Consider the following 17,555-nt stretch of genomic DNA (forward strand, 5'->3'; position numbering starts at 1 on the left):
CACGTCACCTGCAATGGAAGGGGCCAGTCTGCAGAGCCCTCTGGGCTTAAGATTCAGAATTACTTGTGCCCAGATGCTCCACCGCAGGCTAGAGCCTGGGAGGAAAATGTCCTTTTCTTTTTCACCTGCTTGTTGCCTTTGCTGCCTACGTCCTTGTCTGGGCAGCCTCAGATCCGAATGACATAGGCATCACTGTGGCTTAGGTGGCGTACCCACTTGTGGGGATTGGCATTTCCACAAGGGCTGAAGGACAGCCTGAGGAATCGAACCTGGAGGCCAGAACATGTGTGCCTGGGGAGTTCAAAGGAGAGGCTGGCTGGTCCTAGCCCCAGCGGGGGTGCGGAGGTGGAGGGCCCATGGGTGGGAGGCCCTGCCAGGGTAGGGACATCCATCTGTGAGGAAAGAAGACAGGGAGGCCATGAGGCTGGCTGCTGCCCATGCTGGTGGCAAAGGCAGAGCAGCTGCACTGGGAGACTGGTGCAGGACTGCTCAGGGGCCCCGGTGAAGGTGGGACAGAGAGCGTGAGCTGGACAGTGGATACCTGGAAAAGGCCTGAGAGCTGAGATCCTCCTTGTACCCGGGGCAGGTCCCAGCGCAGGGCCCCCTCTCCCAGCTCTGCCTTCTGCTCTGGGCTGCTTAGCTCCTGAGACAGGCTGGAGGAAGGAAAGGGTTGGGAAGGAGAGGTGCTGGGTTCAGCTTCACCTTGCTTGGCATTTACACTCCACCCCAGGGAAGCTGGCACTAACCTGACTACCCCTCTCGGCAGGGGGAGATGCAGTCGGACGTGGAGAGCTTGGCTGCAAAGAAAGGCACAGATAGGGTCATCTCTAGAAAAGTCGTACTCCATTACCTTGTTCATCAGTCTTGAGGCTTGAACTCAGGCCTTATGAACTATCGCTTAAGCTTTTTCACTTAGGGCTGGCACTCGCAACCACTTGAGTCACAGCTCTGCTTCTGGCTTTTTGCTGGCTCATTGGAGATAAAAAGTCTCATGAACTTTTCTGCCCATGCTGGCATTGAACTGTAATTCTCAGGTCTCAGCCTCCTGAGTAGCTAGGATTGCAGGCGTGAGCCACCAGCGCCCACCTTGCGTTGTTCCCTGTCACTATGGAGCACAGCACAGGTGCATCCCCACCCCCACACCATCCCAAAATGCTAGAGCTCCTGATTTGAGTGACTTCTGAGGCCAGGGGATGAGTCTGAAGGAAAAAGCCCATTGTTGCTGCTGACCCTGGCTCTGGCCAGCCAGCTTACCTCTTTGGGGGTAGGTCGCACCGTAATTTCAGATAAACCTGGAGCCTATTGCAGAGAACAAGATAGCAGTATTTAGACCATATGCAACAGGTATCTCACCATTTATCACCCAGGGCCTCCATGTGAGGCTGTATAGGTTGTACCCCAAGTAGCCAGGCCAGAATCTAGCCAGACACAGCCAAGTCTTTCTAGTTGTATGCTATCACCCTTACCACCACCCTTCAAGACAAGAATTACTCTTGGGAACATACAGTCTTAGCTTCCAGAGTAGTCCTAAAATACAGGAAATGGTCTCACCGGCCTGAGCCTCGGTCCCACTGCACAGAGGGAAAGAGCCGGAAGGGGAGTGGGGAGGGGAGGTCATCGGAGAGTTGGTACCGCATCACAGTCAGCTGAGGCCAGAGGGGGAGGAGGTCAGTGTGGTCTCCATTCCACACTGTCTCCCGCCCCTAGGGTGGATGGAACACACTAGTCCACCCAGAGCCTGACCTCGCCCTGAGGAGGCTGTAAGCGGAGGATCCGATGTGACTCAAACTCATCCAAGTTTACTGAGCTGTGAAAGGAGACTTCATCAACCCGGATTCCTGGCCCATAGCCTGCAGAGAGATAGAGACTCTTCTGAGAAAAAAACTTGGGGAGAGCACAGGGAGGGGAGAAAATGCTTGCTTCTCTCTCACTCTTCACTTCTTTTGTGCTGGTGCTGGGGCTTGAAGTCAGGGCCTGGCACTGTTCCTGAGTTTTTGTGCTCAAGGCTAACACTCTACCACAGTGCCATTTCTGGCTTTTTGGTGGTTAACTGGGGATAAAGAATCCCTCAAACTTTCCTGCCTGGGTTTGCTATGAACCATGACTCAGATCTCAGCCTCCTGAGTAGCTAGGATGACAGGCATGAGCCACCCTGCCTGGCTGTTTCTGATTTTCTCCATGAAACCTTCAGCAGTAACCTCCCCTAGGAAAGACTCGAGTTCTCACCTCTCAGTTCTGACTTGCCCACACAGAACTCTTCTGTCAAGCCAATGCGTATCTCTGTTGGAAGAAAAAGCATCAGGGAGAGGGTCAGCTAATGTCATGGATGCCATCAGACAGCCTGTTCCGCATTCCATCCCCGGTCCTCACCAGAGCCACTGGGCAAGAAACTCTTGAGTCGAATCTCTCCCTGCACATCCACCTTCAACTGGGAGCCCTGGGAGTGGCAGGGAGGTTAGGCGCAGTCCTGGTCTCCCCCACCTGCTGCCCAAGTACCAGTTAACTGTCTTCAGCTCTGGGGCTGGGAGCTCAAACTTACATTAGATGCAATCAGCACAGACAGTCTCTCTACTACATCCAAAAAAACTTCGTTCTTTTGGCTCTGAGAAAGAAGAGAGGATTTAGTAGTAGAGGGTAAGGGCCTGTGATCTAAAATAGATAGTGGAGGCTGACATTTGGGCATCAAGGTTCAAAGCCAGACTGGGCAAACAAATCCAAGAAACTCTTTATCTCCAATTAACTAGCAAAAAACTGGAAGTGGAGGTATGGCTGTAGTGGTAGAATCCAGCCTTGAGTGGAAAAAGCTAAGTAACAGCTGCCGACCTTGGGTTTAAGCCCCAGTAACAGTACCAAAATAAATAAATAAAAAATTTAAAGGCAGAAAGGACAGAGAAATTGAACCAAAACCCTGGAGAAGGAACACAGGGTGAAGGCAGATGTCTAGGGAAATGGAAAGATATGGCAGCCTCTTAGATTCTGAGGTCCCAGAAAAAAAAATCAGAAAGCCTGACCTCAATGATCTCTCCCTTACCTGGTCAGAGCGACTGGACAGGACTGGGCGGCCAGCTGCGCTACTGGGGGCCACTTTGCTCTGTTGGGTCTCGGCCCCAAACTGAAACACCCAAAGCAAACAATGGTCAGCTTCGATGCTCCCAGCCAACCTTCTTGGGGTTGTCCCTTCTTCCTGGCTACTGACCAGGCCAACGCTGCTGAGGTCAAAGAGGCTGAAGGGCTTGCTGACCACAGCTTCTGTCTGAATAAAGTTCTTCAGCATCTCTGTGGATGTAGTCTGTACATAGCCATAGTCCTAATGAAGGGGAAAGGTAGAAAAGGAGTGGATTTAGCTTCCCAACTACAGAACCCCACAGTTGAAGAGTGAAGAGGTATATCCTCAGGAATCAGGGAAGTCCTAGGGCCTTACCAAAACCTCATCTAGGAGTTCATAGACCAGAGCCACATTGCGGGAGATGGTCCCCTCACTGAGGGTGCCGCAGTAATCACCCAGGAGAGTGGCTAACCTGAGAAAACAGGGCAGAGTATGTACATGCTCATAATCCTTCTCTCAGGTCCTACTCCCAGCCCCTCTCACCTAGAGAGTAACTCTAGCAGGCCAAAGGGAGAGACGTTTTCAAAAGTAGTGGCCACCAAATAGAGGCTGCTGTGTCTGATGTGAATGAAGTGCCGGTCACCATAATGCTGGTGGAGATAAAAGGCATTAGGAAGAGGTCTGTAATTAATGATCAAAGACTCAAAAGAGAGGTGGGTGGCTGATGGCTCACATCACCCTAACCACTCAGGAGGCTTGGAATCTGAGGATTGAGGTTCCAAACCAGCCTGTCCAGTCTGTGAGACTCGCCAATGAACAACCCAAAAAGCTCACAGTGGAGCTGTGGCTCAAGAGATAGAGCTCCAGCTAAGCGACAGTGCCCAAGCCCTGAGTTCAAGCCCACACTACTGAGACACACACAGACAGACACAGACACAGACACAGACATACACGCCTGAAGTCCCTGCCAGCTGTAAGAGCAATGTGACTAGGCCATATCCTGAACCCTCCCTAAGGCCCCGTTTCCTATTGTGTCAAGGGAGTTACTGATAGTACCCTACCCAGAGCTGTTGCGGGTCAGAGGTGGAAAGCACTAGAATGGCTCTGAGCGCTCAGTAAACTCGGATTCACCTCGTGCGGGGGAATGTACACACACAGCACGCCCCCACACCCTCGTAGGAAGCCTTGAAAAGAGAGGTGGTGGGGTAGGGCACCCACCAGGCCGGACAAGCCCGCAGCCCCCTCCCCACCCGCCCCGTGGTTACCATGACAACCGGGGACTCATCTCCAGGCAGTCCCGTCAGCTTCCGGTAGAACTGCTCGGCCACATCCAGACCACCAGTGTCCCCGCGAACTGGCCAGATGGAAGGACAGTTAAGGAGCCGGCGACACAGACGGGTTTGGGGCTCCATTTCCACCCAGCCACTCAACTCCCGCCCCGCAGGCCAAGGATACAGTCTTTATAGATGAGCGGGTCCCCCTTGGAAGACAGGATGAAGAACTGGGAAATCATGGCCGCTCGGGAAGACTAGACAGAAGGACGGTTAAAGTTGGGCCTGCCCCGCCCTTCGGGTCGGGAACAAAAGGACAAGCTTAGGCTGGCCCTTTAAGAGTGACTCCCCTCCGCCCGCGCCGGCTCTCACCGCGGGAAACGCGACCCCGGCCCCGCCTCCTTTGGCCTTGCCTTCCAGCCCCGCCCACCGCTTCTCTGTCACTCAGCCCAAACTCGCCCAGTGATTGGATAAGGTCGGAGCCAGAAGCGGCGGGTGGGAGGGAGGTGGAGAGTTGTCCATTCCAATTGGCCCGCACGCAGCGTGGCCGGTCACATGAGAGGGGACGTTTCGCGCCAATTTCGGTTGGCCGGCCACAAGTCCGCCGCACAAACGTCTTGGGATTCCCGCGAGTGAAACAACCGAGCCCGCCAACTGCCGCTGCACGGTCCCCGGCGGCGATGGCACTTAAGGACTACGCGACTGAGAAAGGTAGGGGGGTCTGCAAGCCTAGGAGCGCAGTGCTATGCGGGAAGCCTCCCAGCAGACACACCTGTTGGCGTGAGCAGGGGTCGGATGGGGTCGGCGGGCTCAGACAGAATCAGGCCCTCTTGGGATCGAGGCTTAGAATTCCTGGGAGCTCGCGGGGAGCATCTGGATAGAAGAAAGCCAGGCACTCCCTTCTGCTCAGAAAGGGTGTAGGGTCGTAAAAAGGGGATATCACTGTTAGGGTGCTGCAGCGGAGGGGAGGGTCGCGCCCTGGACGGCGGGAGACCCTGGTTTCAGGGAAGTTAAGCGCTCTTGACCTCAGATTGGAGGACTCCGGGCCGCTTCCTCCCGCGCCTTGGGGCGCTTTGCAAGTTCCCGCGTCTAGCGGAGACGCGCGGAAGCCTCGGGGGCGGGCCGTCGTGGTCCGCTGAGCGCCGTGATTGGCCAATTCAGGCCGCCCTCCCGAGCGGAAGTAGTGGCGGGCGGAAGTGGCGCGACGCGGGAGCAGGGAGTGCGGTGTGTAAACAGTGTCCTTCCGCGCGCGGGGGGGGGGGACTCGGCGAGGGCCGCCGGGAAGGGAGGTGAGGCTGGCGCCGCGAGGCTGAGCGCGGAGCCGCGAGGGGCGGCGGGGGAGGCGGGACGGTGTGGTGCTGGGCTTGCTGGCCAATCGCTGGACGCACTCCCGCCCCGGGCGGAGGAATCCCGGGGCGGTGAAGCGGCTGGCATACGGGCCCATGTGCTTCTTTGTTTACTAAGAGCGGAAGCAGTGGCGGGGGTGTGGGGTGGAGGGACAGTCTGGTGGCCGAGCTCCGGACGAGAGCGCAGATTTTGGGGCGAAACCAAAGGAAGGAGTCATACAGAGGGTCATACAGGTAGGAGACGGCTCGAGGGTTTTGCGGGTAGCTGGAGGCTGTTGGAGAGAGGGGCTAAGTAAGATCCTTAACTAAGGCAAACTGGAATTCTGATGGAGGGAGGGAAGGTTTGGAGTAAGATAACCGTTCTTCTCCAGGTAAAAACAACTGAAAAGGAATCCCGCCTCTCCTGGGGGAAGAACTGGGTAGGGTTACTTAAATGTTCCTAGGATTAATTAGTTCTCTAGGTTCTGTCTTAAATGAAAAGTGGACTTCTTAGGTTCCGGCTTAGTGGGATGTTCAGTAGAGAATCGAAAAGCAATGAAAGGCTTTGTTTTGGATTTAATATTGTAGAAAAGGTGAAGAAGTTCCTACAAGAGTTTTACCAGGATGATGAACTTGGGAAGAAGCAATTCAAGTATGGGAACCAGTTGGTAAGTCCAAGATAGACTGAAGGAAATGGGAAATGGGCTGGTGCCGAAGAACCTGTAAGAGGTGTTCTGTCTTGTTTCTTGAAGGATGTTTGCCTTACTTGTTTGTCAGGGTACCTAGTACTCAGTTAGCATACTGTACTCATAAAAATCTGGGTGTTTGGTTGAGTTGGGAAGTTGTTTCTTTTTTTCCCTTGTAGATAGATGTCCAGGAAGTGCCTAGATCTCAACATTAATGGGCTTTGTGCTGTGAACAAGGTGAATTTAGCTCTCTGACATGTCTCTTCTATCTCAGGTTCAGCTGGCACATCGAGATCAAGTGGCAATGTATGTGGACCTGGATGATGTAGCTGAGGAAGACCCAGAGTTGGTGGATTCGATTTGTGAGAATGCCAAGCGCTATTCCAGGCTCTTTGCCGATGTTGTACAAGAACTGCTACCTCAGTACAAGGAGAGGGAGGTGAGTGACTGCAGGGCTGAGCCAGGAGCTAAGCTTCTATTGACAAGCTTCTTGCATCTTGATTAGAGACGGGGGCGTTGGTAGCATAGTCCTGTTCTCTAGTCCATCTTTTCTGTGCTGCTTCTCATTTCTCTTACTTTTTCTCCTTTAGGTAGTAAACAAAGATGTCTTAGATGTTTATATCGAGCATCGGCTCATGATGGAACAACGGACTAGGGACCCTGGAGCCACTCGAAGCCCCCAGAACCAGTATCCTCCTGAGCTCATGCGCAGATTGTGAGTGTCTTTTTGTCCTGGGGCTTGAACTCTGGGCTTGGATACTGTCCCTGAGCTGCTTGCTTAAGGCTAGCACTCTACCACTTGAGCCACAGTGCCACTTCTGGTTTTCTGGTGGTTTGTTGGAGATAAGAGTCTCACGAACTTTCCTTCCTGTCTGGGCTGCCTTTGAACCATGATCCTCAGATCTCAGCCTCCTGAATAGCTAGGGTTACAGGAATAACCACTGACGCCCAGCTAGTGGCCTTTTCTGTTTGTGTGGTACTGAGGATTCGATCCTGGGGCTTCGTGCATGTTGGGCAAACACACTATCACTAAGCCACATTCCCAGCCCCTTATGAGTGTCTTTGTTGGAGTGCAAGACTTGTTCCCCTGACGTTGATTATGATTTTCTTCCCTTAGTGAGCTATACTTTCAAGGCCCAAGTAGCAACAAGCCTCGTGTGATCCGTGAAGTTCGGGCTGACTCTGTAGGGAAGTTGGTGACTGTGCGTGGAATTGTCACTCGTGTCTCTGAAGTCAAACCTAGGATGGTGGTGGCCACCTACACGTGTGACCGGTGTGGGGCAGAGACTTACCAGCCGGTATGTTGGGACATGAAACAGGAGAGCAGTTGGGTAATATTTTGTTGGAAGTAGTTTGGTCCACTAATATGACTTGGACTTTTTCTTTTCTGGCCATCAGAAAAAGTGTTCGCTTATATCTTTCTTCCTTGATATATAGTGGTCTCCCATCTGTTTTTGTTTCCTTGGTGTTGGTCGATACTCACCTAGAATCATTGAAGGGGTTCCTCTGATTTCCTTTTGCTTCCTTTCTCTTGTCCTAGATCCAGTCTCCCACTTTTATGCCTCTGATCATGTGCCCGAGCCAGGAGTGCCAAACCAACCGCTCAGGAGGGCGGCTCTATCTGCAGACACGAGGCTCCAAATTCGTCAAGTTTCAGGAGATGAAGATGCAGGAACATGTGAGTGTGGGGTATGCGGCCCAGGGCAGCTAGAACAGGTAGTCACTTGAATCCTGCAGTCACTCACAGAGGAGCAGGAAGAAAGAACAAAAGAAGAGGGAAGGTAGAGGCCTCTGTTTCCCTCTTGTAATCTAGTCTGCAGTGGGTGCCTGCAGAGGAAGGCCTATACTCTTCTCCTGTGCTCTCTTTTCCCCTAGAGTGACCAGGTGCCCGTGGGCAACATCCCTCGGAGCATCACTGTGCTGGTGGAAGGGGAGAACACAAGGATTGCCCAGCCTGGAGACCATGTCAGTGTCACCGGGATCTTCTTGCCAGTTCTGCGCACTGGATTCCGACAGATAGTACAGGTAAGAGAAGGTTTTGAAATCGTATTTTCTTTCCTCTTGACCATCCCATTCTGGTTGTTTTTAGGTATTCTTTAGGTAATTGTGTTATCCATGTCCTGGCATTTTCTTTTCCAGGGTTTGCTCTCAGAAACTTATCTGGAAGCCCACCGGATCGTGAAGATGAATAAGAGTGAGGATGAAGAGGCAGGGACGGGAGAGCTGAGCAGAGAGGAGCTGAGGCAGATTGCAGGTGAGGGGCCAGGAGAGTGGAGGGTTGCACTTTGTCTCTGGGGAGTGCTCTCATCTCTATTCCCCTGCAGAGGAGGACTTTTATGAGAAGCTGGCTGCTTCAATTGCCCCCGAAATTTATGGGCATGAAGACGTGAAAAAGGCGCTGTTGCTGTTGCTGGTGGGCGGCGTGGACCAGTCTCCTCGAGGCATGAAAATCCGAGGTGAGAGGGAAAGAGGCTTGAAGAGGGTGAGTTATGCAGAGTCTGTAGGTTCCAGGCAAGAGTTGGCATCTGGATCCATGGTTGCAGGAAAGGCTTAGAAGAAATAATGTGGGGTTGGGCTGGGAAGGTGGCTCAGTGGTAGAGTGCTTGCCTTGTATGCATGAGACCCTGGGTTCGATTCTTCAGCGCCACACAAGCAGAAAAGGCCAGAAATGGCACTATGGCTCGAGTGGTACACCACTAGCTTTGAGCTGAAGAGGTGAGGGACAGTGCCCAGGCCCAGAGTTGACTGGCCAAAAGAAAAAAAAAAAGAATGTGGGGTGTATAGTGGGGGAAGCAAGCAGGTCTCTGTAGTTCTCTGTTGGGAGATGGTCATTCCGTGGTTTCTTTGCCTTCTCTAGGCAACATCAACATCTGCTTGATGGGAGATCCTGGGGTAGCCAAATCTCAGCTCCTGTCTTACATTGATCGTCTGGCCCCCCGAAGTAAGTGGGAGCAACCATAGAATGGCTGTTGTGGTTCCAAAAGCACGGTGGGTGGGCTGAGATCTGGGGAGGGCAGTGGTGAGGCAGGGAGGTGTTCTAGCATAGCAGCATCCCTGGTCTCCAGCCACCCTGTACTGAGGTGAGCAGTTCCAGCCCAGGCCTTAGCCCACTCACCTAGGCTCGTTCTCGCCCACATTTCTCAGTATCCTGTTTGCTCTCCTCTAGGCCAATACACAACAGGCCGGGGCTCCTCTGGAGTGGGGCTCACTGCAGCCGTGCTCAGAGACACTGTGACCGGAGAGCTGACTTTGGAGGGCGGAGCCCTTGTACTGGCCGATCAAGGCGTTTGCTGCATTGATGAGTTTGACAAGATGGCAGAGGCAGACCGCACAGCTATCCATGAGGTCATGGAACAGCAGACCATCTCCATTGCCAAGGCGGGCATTCTCACCACCCTCAATGCTCGCTGCTCCATCCTGGCTGCTGCTAATCCTGCTTATGGGCGCTACAACCCCCGCCGCAGTCTGGAGCAGAACATAGAGCTTCCTGCAGCACTGCTCTCCCGATTTGACCTCCTCTGGCTGATCCAGGACCGGCCTGACCGGGACAATGACCTCCGGTGAATGTGGCTCAGCACCCTGACAGACAGCCCTTGCTTGGGGGAGGGGTGGACCACAAACCCCTCAACCTAGAGCTCATGGGAGCGTTCTCCAGCCTTTTTAACAGCAGGACTAGTCCACTGTGGAGATTGTGGGGGTGAGATGCTAACAAGGGAGACCCAAGGCAGCACTGAGCAATGCTAGGTCAGGACTGGTGCACAGCCTGAACAGCTTCCTTCTGCTCTTCCCAGATTGGCTCAGCACATCACCTACGTGCACCAGCACAGCCGGCAGCCCCCTGCCCAGTTTGAACCTTTGGATATGAAGCTGATGAGGTAGGGGGCCGCACAGGGTTGTGTTTGCTTTGAGGCTAGTCTCTGGCACGTGGCAATGTTTTTCTTGCTGTTAACCTTTGCAGGCACTGGAGACCCTAAATCTGACTGGGTGGGATGGGTAAAGTCTATGAGACTCTTGTCTCCAGTGAACCACTAAAAAGCTGAAAAGTGGAGCTGTGGCTCAAATGGTAGGGCGCCAGCCTTGAGCAAAAGCAGCTCAGGGACAGTGTTCAAACACTGCATTCAAGCCTCAAGATAGGCCAGGGACCAGGGGACCTCCTTCCTCACCGCTTCCATGTTGTCCTCCCCTCTGAGCAGGAGGCTGCTCTGCAGACTGGTAACTTCTCCACAGTGATCTTTAGGGTTTTCTCTCCACCCAATTCTTTTCCATCACAGGATTATTTTATCTGTATCATGCATTCAGAGAGAACTGGTTTCCCTTTTATGACATTGCTCTGTTAATAAAAGCCCACTTCCCAAGTTGTGAACAGTAACTTGAGGCACCCTGGCAGCGCTGTTTGGAGAAAGCCCTCAGTGGTAGGCAAATCACGGCCCACCAAATTCTTCCTTCCTGAGAAGGTCCTTCTATGAATCTTGTGTGAGAACTCTTTCCGCAGAGCCCAACATGCGCTTGGCTCTCCCCTAGGCGTTACATAGCCATGTGCCGGGAGCGGCAGCCCGCGGTGCCTGAGGCTCTTGCCGACTATATCACAGCAGCATATGTGGAGATGAGGCGCGAGGCCTGGGCCAGCAAGGACGCCACCTACACTTCAGCCCGGACCCTGCTGGCCATTCTCCGTTTGTCCACTGCTCTGGTGAGTATTGGTTCCGTGCCAGCTCCACCTGACCCTTACCTAGCGGCCCACCTTAGCATGGTCATCCCACGGCTGCCCCCCTCTCAGCAGCCCTGCTGGGGCTAAAGTGCTGACAGTGCAGATAGTGTCCTTTCTGTGCTACCGCACTGTGGGTACTTGCTGCTCCGGCAGGGCACGCGCGGCGCCTGAGGAGAGGAAGGCCTGGCGCTGTGAGCTTGGAGGGGAAGGGGCTTTCATCATGTTCCCTGGGTCTTAGCTTCTCCACTAGAAACCATAAGCCTTCGTTTCTGCCTCCCCCCCCAAGACCTTTGTCGTGGGGGCTCCAAAGTGCTGTTCGTGCAGGTAGCGTGATTACCTGGCCTACTGCTGAGCTAGCACTTCCTGAGCCCCCAGGACACAAGCCAGGCCCCATCTGTCATGGTGGGGAGCACAGTGGAGCTCGGGGTCTACTCCCCTCACAAGACAGCTGAACACCGGGACTGGCCAGTGTTGAGAGGCGGAGACTTGGGCAATTGCTGGACGCTGCCCTGGGCATTGCACTTGTCTCGGTCTGACAGTGCCGGCCCAACACTGCGGATGTGGCGGGGCACAGAGGGGTCCCAATTCTTGTTCTATCAAGTAGGCCACACATAGTACCCATCCAGAAAGCTGGAACAGGAGGGTCCCTGACTGCCTTCCTCCCTCCCTCCCCTCCCCGCCTCTCCCTTTACTCTTCCCTTAGGCCCGCCTGCGCATGGTGGACATCGTGGAGAAGGAAGACGTGAATGAAGCCATTAGGCTGATGGAGATGTCCAAAGACTCCCTTCTTGGTGACAAGGGGCAAACAGCTAGGTGAGTCCCTTCGTGCAGGGTGAAACTGAGCCACCTCGACCTAGCCCTGATCCTGGGAAGGTCACTTATCTCTGGTTTCTGTGTCTGTGTGGCCTGGGTGTTATGGTTTGTGCCTTGTCTTTAACACAAACTTGTTATCCCCAGGACCCAGAGGCCCGCAGATGTGATCTTTGCCACTGTCCGTGAGTTGGTCTCGGGGGGCCGAAGCGTGCGGTTTTCTGAGGCGGAGCAGCGCTGCGTATCACGGGGCTTCACACCTGCTCAGTTCCAGGCAGCTCTAGACGAGTATGAGGAGCTAAACGTCTGGCAGGTCAACAACTCCCGTACCTGGATCACCTTCGTCTGACCGCAGCTTGCTTGAGACACTGGGGTTCACCTGGACAGTGCTGCCCTGCCCTGCCCTGCCCTGCCCTGCCCTGCTCAGAGTGCTAGGGGTTGCCCTCAAGGCCCTTTTCCCCATGTTGCACTTGATTTATATTTTTTGCTAATAAAAGTATGCTGTTATCTCTGGCTTAGGCCTGACTTGTAGACCAAGCACTGTGGAGCTTATGTAGTTTTCTCCTCCTTAAACTATCTATTGCATCCACTCAGTGAACTGGGTAGTTTACATTCCACCAGCCAAGCACTGAGGCACAGCACAGCCTAAGATATCCAGTGCCCACAGGACACCTCCCATTTTTCCATGTGAAAAACATGTCAAATGATAGCTTGGGAAAACTCAAAGATGTTTCTGTGACTGAAGAAGGGGTCCTGTTGAGAGTGAACTCAAGTCACTGAAGGGTTTAGCAATAGCTGGTAATGAGGGATTCGGGCTCTGGTAATGAGGGATTCGGGCTCTGAACAAGGCGGGAACTAAGGTCCAGACTGAGACCGGGTGAGTGACAGAGGACAAAGCCACAGGAAGGTGCTGAGGGCTGCTCCCCCTTTATTAATGACAGCAGTTTCTCTGGAAGGAGGTAGTGCCCGGCTCCTATGGACATTTACCAGTGCCCTGGGCGCGATCCCTTCAAGTGCTCTCTTCAGAAGAAGAGTCCCCGCATCCGCCTGCCGATGCCTTGTCTATCATAGAGGACGTTGAACTTGTTCACAAACTGATTCATGGTGTTGCAAGTTTTGGTGATGGTGCCAAGGTAGGCCATGAGCCCTACGTCATTGCATTGCTAGGAGGGAACAGAAAGAACCAGTTCCCCAGGGGATCCTTCACGTGAGGTCCAAGGGACAGCAGTCTGTGCCTTGTCTGCAAGGACAGTCAATTCCCCCCTCCCTCTCGCATCCAAAGCTTCAGACTCACATCATAGAAGTCTGTCTTGAACTTGTCAGTGCTGAGCACCGGGAGGCAATGGCACAGAGCGTAGGCTTCCCTCAGGATCTCATGGTTAAAGGGGACCTCTCCTAAGGGCACAGAGGGGCTGCATTGACGTGGATGCGGTCACTTTCCCAGGGGAGAGAGGAAGCAACTGTCCTACCTGCTTCAGAGGCCTTGACATACTCCAAGATGAGCTTGACACGACTGTGCAGCATCTTGATCGCACTGTGCTGTGCTATCAGGTGTTCAGCTACTATGGGGCACAGGGAGAGGTGAGGTCATGTCACACACAGCACACACACCTCACTTCCAAAGAACCAACTCCCTTACCAGTGGAGTTCTCTCCACTGCCTGTTGCCGTCATTCGGGCCACATGGTCAACACCAATACGTTCAGCTTCCTCAGTGGCCAGGGTGTAGGTCAGCTCAGCAAACAGCATTGTGGCCTGCAGAGCAGAGGTTCCCATATAGAATGAAAAGCAGGAAATGTCCTTGTGTTGGTGGAGCAAGCTTACTATAATCCTAACTACCCAGAAGAATGAGACCTGAGGACCATGGTTCAAAGCTTGGGCAGAAAAGAGGCTATCTACAATTAACTAGCAAAAAGCTGGGAGCGAAGGTGTGGCTGAAGTAGTAGAGCACCAGCCTTGAGCAAAAAAAGCCAAATGAGACAGTGTCAGAGTTCAAGTGCCAGAACCTGTGCACATACACACACAGAAATCAGGAAATGAGCCAGGAGCAGGATCTGAAGGTTGAAGGGGTAAGGTATTACCTCTCCATTGATTATATCAATGACTGATTCAAAAACGCTGACAGGAAGCTGTAAAGAAGCGAAGAACAACTCTTACTAAGAGCAAATGCACCTGAACCTATACATAGAACACCTACCACATATTTCTCTCTCCCCTAATTTTCCTGAGAAACCAGAGGGCTTATCCCCATTTTATACATTCAAATGCCTTGCTGAGCTTAAAGGACAACCCAAAGTCACACAGTGGTGGGTAAATGGCCTTCCCACAGAGATGTTGACAGTAAGTAAAATGCAGCAGGGGGTAAGGATAAAAAAAAGTGATAAGTGAACATGTCAGTGACACTCACATCTGTGTGCTTGGTCATAGGGTTCAGCTTAAGAAAGAGGGGGCTCTCGATTATCTCGCACACCTAGAGAGACAAGGCATAGAAAACTCAATGCCCATTTTCTTCCCCTTAGCTGTCTGTGTTTGCACACGTGTGAAGGTGCATACCTGCTTATGCACGTGGATGTCGGAGGGGTCAGGTGGCCCCCCTGTAGTATACCAACCCAGAAACTCCAGCTCCTTGAACACCTGTTTAACTGGAGAGAAAGGGGACAGAGCAAGAGTTTCTTTAAACCATCCTTCCTTAGCCTTGAAAGTGATTTTTATTTTACCATCATCTCCTCCCTTAATTTAGAATATTCCTTTTCCCCTCTCCTGTCTTCTCTCAATTTTTACTTGCTTGGGAGTGGAGGGGTGAACCTAAAAGATGCTCTTTTTCTCTGGGATCTGCTTCAGCTATTCTCTAGACCTTCCCCATCTGCTTTTTTTTGGGGGGGGGGGGGGGGAGATTGACGCCCACCTCCCGCTCTTCCCCACTTATATCCCCCTCTCACACTGCTCCTCCTTGGTGTAATAATATTCCTTGTCAATGATAATCTTCTCTTCCACGGTGTGCGACAGCAACTCAAAGGAGTTCATCACCTCGATATTTCGACCCTCCTGCTTCCCGATCAGAGCCCCGATCACTGTGGGGGGGCGGGGGGAGAGATCAACACACAATACAGAGGTAAGGATGAGAAATCCACAACTTTTTTTTTTTTCTTTCCCTCCATCATTTGAGGGTCGGGGTCAGTTTGAACCAGGAATTGGGGGGCACCGTGCGGGGAGGCACGGGCCGAGCCGGCGCGAGGCTGCCGGGGTTGGGGCGCGGGGCCCGCCCCACTCACCCTGCACGGGCCGCCCCTCCTGGGAGCGCATGCGGATCCAGTGGTCGGAGATGTTGAGAATGACCAGGGGATGGAGAGCCACGGAAACGCTGCCGGTCACGCCGGAGGCCATCACGCTGGGGACGACTGAGGACGGAGGGAAAGGGAAGAAGGTGAGCATCCCGACCTCACGTTCTTCCCCGGAGATTGGAAGTTGAGGACCGTGAGCAGCCCGGGCCCGGGCATTCTTCCCGTTAAGTGACCGCGGACAGAGATGTCGCCTGGAAGAACCGTAACGCACCCTAGAACGGTGTCTCCAGAAGCCGCCTCGCACGACCCGTTACCTGCTGCGTCCACCTCCATCCCGCTGCTCCCTCCGGTCCCGTTCGCTGCCGTCGCCGCCGCCGCCGCCATTTTCCCCGCGCCCGCCAGCCCCGGACCCGCCCCCTTCCTTCTCGGCTTCCGTGGCCGGCGAGCTGCGCATGCTCAGTGTCTGCCGGGCGCTGGGAGCCGCTGGGGGGGGGGGGAGGAGGAGGTGTAGTGAGGGTTCGCGCAGAGGATGCTGGGACCCGAATTACCGCGCGGGTCTCGCAGGCCCCGGAGCGGATGGGTGGACGAGTGGACGCCCCGCCGCGGTTTGGTTAAATTGAGATAAGGCTGCCAGACTTGTTTTGGTCTTTGTTGCCGGTCCTGGGGCTTGAACTCCGGGCCTGGGCGCTGTCCCTGAGCTGCTTTTGCTCAAGGCTAGCGCTCTACCACTTGAGCCACAGCACCACTTCCGGTTTTCTGGTGGTTTATTGGAGATAAGAGTCTCATGGACTTTCCTGCCCAGGCTGGCTTTGAACCGTGATCCTCAGATCTCAGCCTCCTGAGTAGCTAGGATGACAGGCGTGAGCCACCAGCGCCCGGCTTCACTTGTGGCTTTTGGGGGGCTTCGAACCTTGATCCTCAGGCTCTTCACCTCCCGAGTAGCTGACAGGTGGCAGCCACGTCTGGGCGCTGGCCTGCACAGCTGTTTTTCCAGTGTTTTCCGCAGCGCTTCCTGCAGGCGGCAGCCGCCGCAGCACTGGGACATAGTCTCGCCTGAGCACAGCCCGGGTTTCAAGTTGAGCTGGAATCCCCTTTTTCTCCTTTCGGAATTCTTGGTGTTTTTGCTAGGTTTTCCTTTTTCGTTTTGACGTAAGAGATAGCTTCAAAGATGGTTTTCCTGGGCTGGTAAGTTCACTGCAAGCTTGTAAATTCACACACAGCTCTTCCCCGCCCTCTCCCCCCCCCCCCCCCCCACTTTGTATCTGTTCCCCTCAGTCGATCTGAGCCATTCCTGGCTGCACTTTCCAACTCCCTATAGTGCTCCAAAAACAGGATTCACTGAGAAACATCTTGTGACAGAGGGCAAATTGCCCCAACCCCCCCCCCCCCCCAACAAGCAAAGCCATCTTATTATCTTGAAGCAAACACTTCAAAAGCTCAGGAAGACCACTGTCCGGGCCACCTGTTCAGTTTTGCACTGGTGGGAAAGAAGTAACAACTTCTCCAAGACTGAACTCATGATCTGCCAGGCTCTATTTCACTAGGACTGTTCTAGCTATGCACCCCTGCTCAGCCTCTGTCCTCAACAATTAAAAAACAGCCCAAAGACAAATTTTGCTCAGCAGAGTCCCTTGGTCTTCCTAGTCACATCTGATTATACTTCTTTTCTCTGTTCATCAAATGCTGGCACCTTTAATAGGGCTGAGTGGACACGCCTCATCTTATTGGGACCCCCAGAAACTGAGTTTTGTTTGTTTGTTTTTGTCTGAAAGTCCAGTTTCATTGAGTCACTGTCTCATCATTATATAGCCTGGGTTGGCCTGGAACTCACGGTCTTCCTGCCTCTACTTCTCATGTTCTGGCTTTTTCTGCTTATGTAGTGCTGAGGAATTGAATCCAGGGCCTCGTGCATGTGAGGCAAGCACTCTACCGCTGAGCCACCTTCCCAGCCCCTTCTCTGGATTTTTAAGGTTGTTTTTTCTGGACCATCTTGGGAGCGGCCAAAGGGTGTTGAAATGGGAAAAGAGAAATGGAATTTTGGGTTCCTGCACGTGGCTATCCCTATCAGGTGGGCATTTATGGCTCATACCTGATATCCTAGCTAGTCGGGAGGCTGAGGTTTGAGGATCAAGGTTCAAAGCCAGCTCCAGCAAGAAATTCCATGAGACTCTTATACTGAATTAACCACTAAAAAAAGCCAGAAGTAGAGCACTAGCCTTGAGCAAAACTCAGCGACAATGCCCAGGCCCTGAGTTCAAGCCCCAGGCCTAGCACAATAAAAATAAAAGATGCTTTTGTTGGGCTCTGTGAATGAACTAAAAGTCTGTCCCCCAACTTTTATCTGTCCTCTTTGATCTGAGCTGTTCTCTGCTTCAGTCACTTTACAATCTCTCTGGGCTTCAGGAAAAGTAGTATCTTGTGACAAAAGG

At 53.3% G+C, this 17,555-nt stretch overlaps 3 protein-coding genes across 5 annotated transcripts; 1 reads left to right on the plus strand and 2 right to left on the minus strand.

The window, feature by feature from the left end:
* Nucleotides 1-81: 81 nt before the first annotated feature.
* Ap4m1 (adaptor related protein complex 4 subunit mu 1) lies at nucleotides 82-4,688 on the minus strand. Of its 2 annotated transcripts, XM_042686615.1 has the most exons (15): nucleotides 4,502-4,688; nucleotides 4,312-4,400; nucleotides 3,590-3,696; nucleotides 3,422-3,518; nucleotides 3,197-3,307; nucleotides 3,032-3,112; nucleotides 2,540-2,602; nucleotides 2,371-2,437; nucleotides 2,227-2,280; nucleotides 1,744-1,850; nucleotides 1,552-1,646; nucleotides 1,255-1,299; nucleotides 747-797; nucleotides 542-653; nucleotides 82-392 (listed from the first exon to the last, which is right to left on the minus strand). In XM_042686615.1, the coding sequence occupies exons 1-15, from the start codon at nucleotides 4,557-4,559 to the stop codon at nucleotides 168-170; spliced, it is 1,362 nt and encodes a 453-aa protein (XP_042542549.1). In that variant the 5' UTR covers nucleotides 4,560-4,688; the 3' UTR covers nucleotides 82-167. The 2 variants fall into 2 exon arrangements, with proteins under 2 accessions (XP_042542549.1, XP_042542550.1); XM_042686616.1 differs by lacking the exons at nucleotides 3,422-3,518; nucleotides 3,590-3,696.
* Nucleotides 4,689-4,888: 200 nt separating this feature from the next.
* Nucleotides 4,889-12,353, plus strand: Mcm7 (minichromosome maintenance complex component 7). Of its 2 annotated transcripts, none has more exons than XM_042686608.1 (15): nucleotides 4,889-5,028; nucleotides 6,231-6,310; nucleotides 6,603-6,767; nucleotides 6,919-7,043; nucleotides 7,446-7,626; nucleotides 7,869-8,006; nucleotides 8,204-8,353; nucleotides 8,468-8,582; nucleotides 8,653-8,784; nucleotides 9,186-9,269; nucleotides 9,495-9,888; nucleotides 10,120-10,203; nucleotides 10,850-11,018; nucleotides 11,740-11,849; nucleotides 11,994-12,353. In XM_042686608.1, the coding sequence occupies exons 1-15, from the start codon at nucleotides 4,998-5,000 to the stop codon at nucleotides 12,193-12,195; spliced, it is 2,160 nt and encodes a 719-aa protein (XP_042542542.1). In that variant the 5' UTR covers nucleotides 4,889-4,997; the 3' UTR covers nucleotides 12,196-12,353. The 2 variants fall into 2 exon arrangements, with proteins under 2 accessions (XP_042542542.1, XP_042542543.1); XM_042686609.1 differs by lacking the exon at nucleotides 4,889-5,028 and adding an exon at nucleotides 5,795-5,897.
* Nucleotides 12,354-12,744: 391 nt separating this feature from the next.
* On the minus strand, nucleotides 12,745-15,535 carry Cops6 (COP9 signalosome subunit 6). The gene is made up of 10 exons (XM_042686620.1): nucleotides 15,441-15,535; nucleotides 15,118-15,243; nucleotides 14,785-14,916; nucleotides 14,399-14,487; nucleotides 14,253-14,315; nucleotides 13,927-13,974; nucleotides 13,486-13,600; nucleotides 13,316-13,408; nucleotides 13,141-13,241; nucleotides 12,745-13,009 (listed from the first exon to the last, which is right to left on the minus strand). The coding sequence occupies exons 1-10, from the start codon at nucleotides 15,508-15,510 to the stop codon at nucleotides 12,869-12,871; spliced, it is 978 nt and encodes a 325-aa protein (XP_042542554.1). The 5' UTR covers nucleotides 15,511-15,535; the 3' UTR covers nucleotides 12,745-12,868.
* Nucleotides 15,536-17,555: the final 2,020 nt, after the last annotated feature.

The sequence above is a fragment of the Dipodomys spectabilis genome, unplaced genomic scaffold (assembly GCF_019054845.1).
Source record: "Dipodomys spectabilis isolate Male_0828 unplaced genomic scaffold, ASM1905484v1 ptg000098l, whole genome shotgun sequence".
NCBI lineage: Eukaryota > Metazoa > Chordata > Mammalia > Rodentia > Heteromyidae > Dipodomys > Dipodomys spectabilis.

Bases quoted from the DNA above. Each gene is read 5' to 3' on its own strand.
- Ap4m1 (XM_042686615.1), bottom strand. From the start codon at position 4,559: ATGATTTCCCAGTTCTTCATCCTGTCTTCCAAGGGGGACCCGCTCATC. The intron at 2,281-2,370 runs GTGAGGACCGGG...TTCTTCCAACAG, and splicing joins TTTCTTGCCCAGTGGCTCTG to AGATACGCATTGGCTTGACA. The intron at 654-746 runs GTTAGTGCCAGC...TCCTTCCTCCAG, and splicing joins CTGCCGAGAGGGGTAGTCAG to CCTGTCTCAGGAGCTAAGCA.
- Cops6 (XM_042686620.1), bottom strand. From the start codon at position 15,510: ATGGCGGCGGCGGCGGCGACGGCAGCGAACGGGACCGGAGGGAGCAGC. The intron at 14,488-14,784 runs GTGAGAGGGGGA...CTTTCTCTCCAG, and splicing joins TTACACCAAGGAGGAGCAGT to TTAAACAGGTGTTCAAGGAG. The intron at 14,316-14,398 runs GTATGCACCTTC...TTGTCTCTCTAG, and splicing joins ACATCCACGTGCATAAGCAG to GTGTGCGAGATAATCGAGAG.
- Mcm7 (XM_042686608.1), top strand. From the start codon at position 4,998: ATGGCACTTAAGGACTACGCGACTGAGAAAG. The intron at 9,889-10,119 runs GTGAATGTGGCT...TGCTCTTCCCAG, and splicing joins GACCGGGACAATGACCTCCG to ATTGGCTCAGCACATCACCT. The intron at 11,019-11,739 runs GTGAGTATTGGT...CTCTTCCCTTAG, and splicing joins TCCGTTTGTCCACTGCTCTG to GCCCGCCTGCGCATGGTGGA.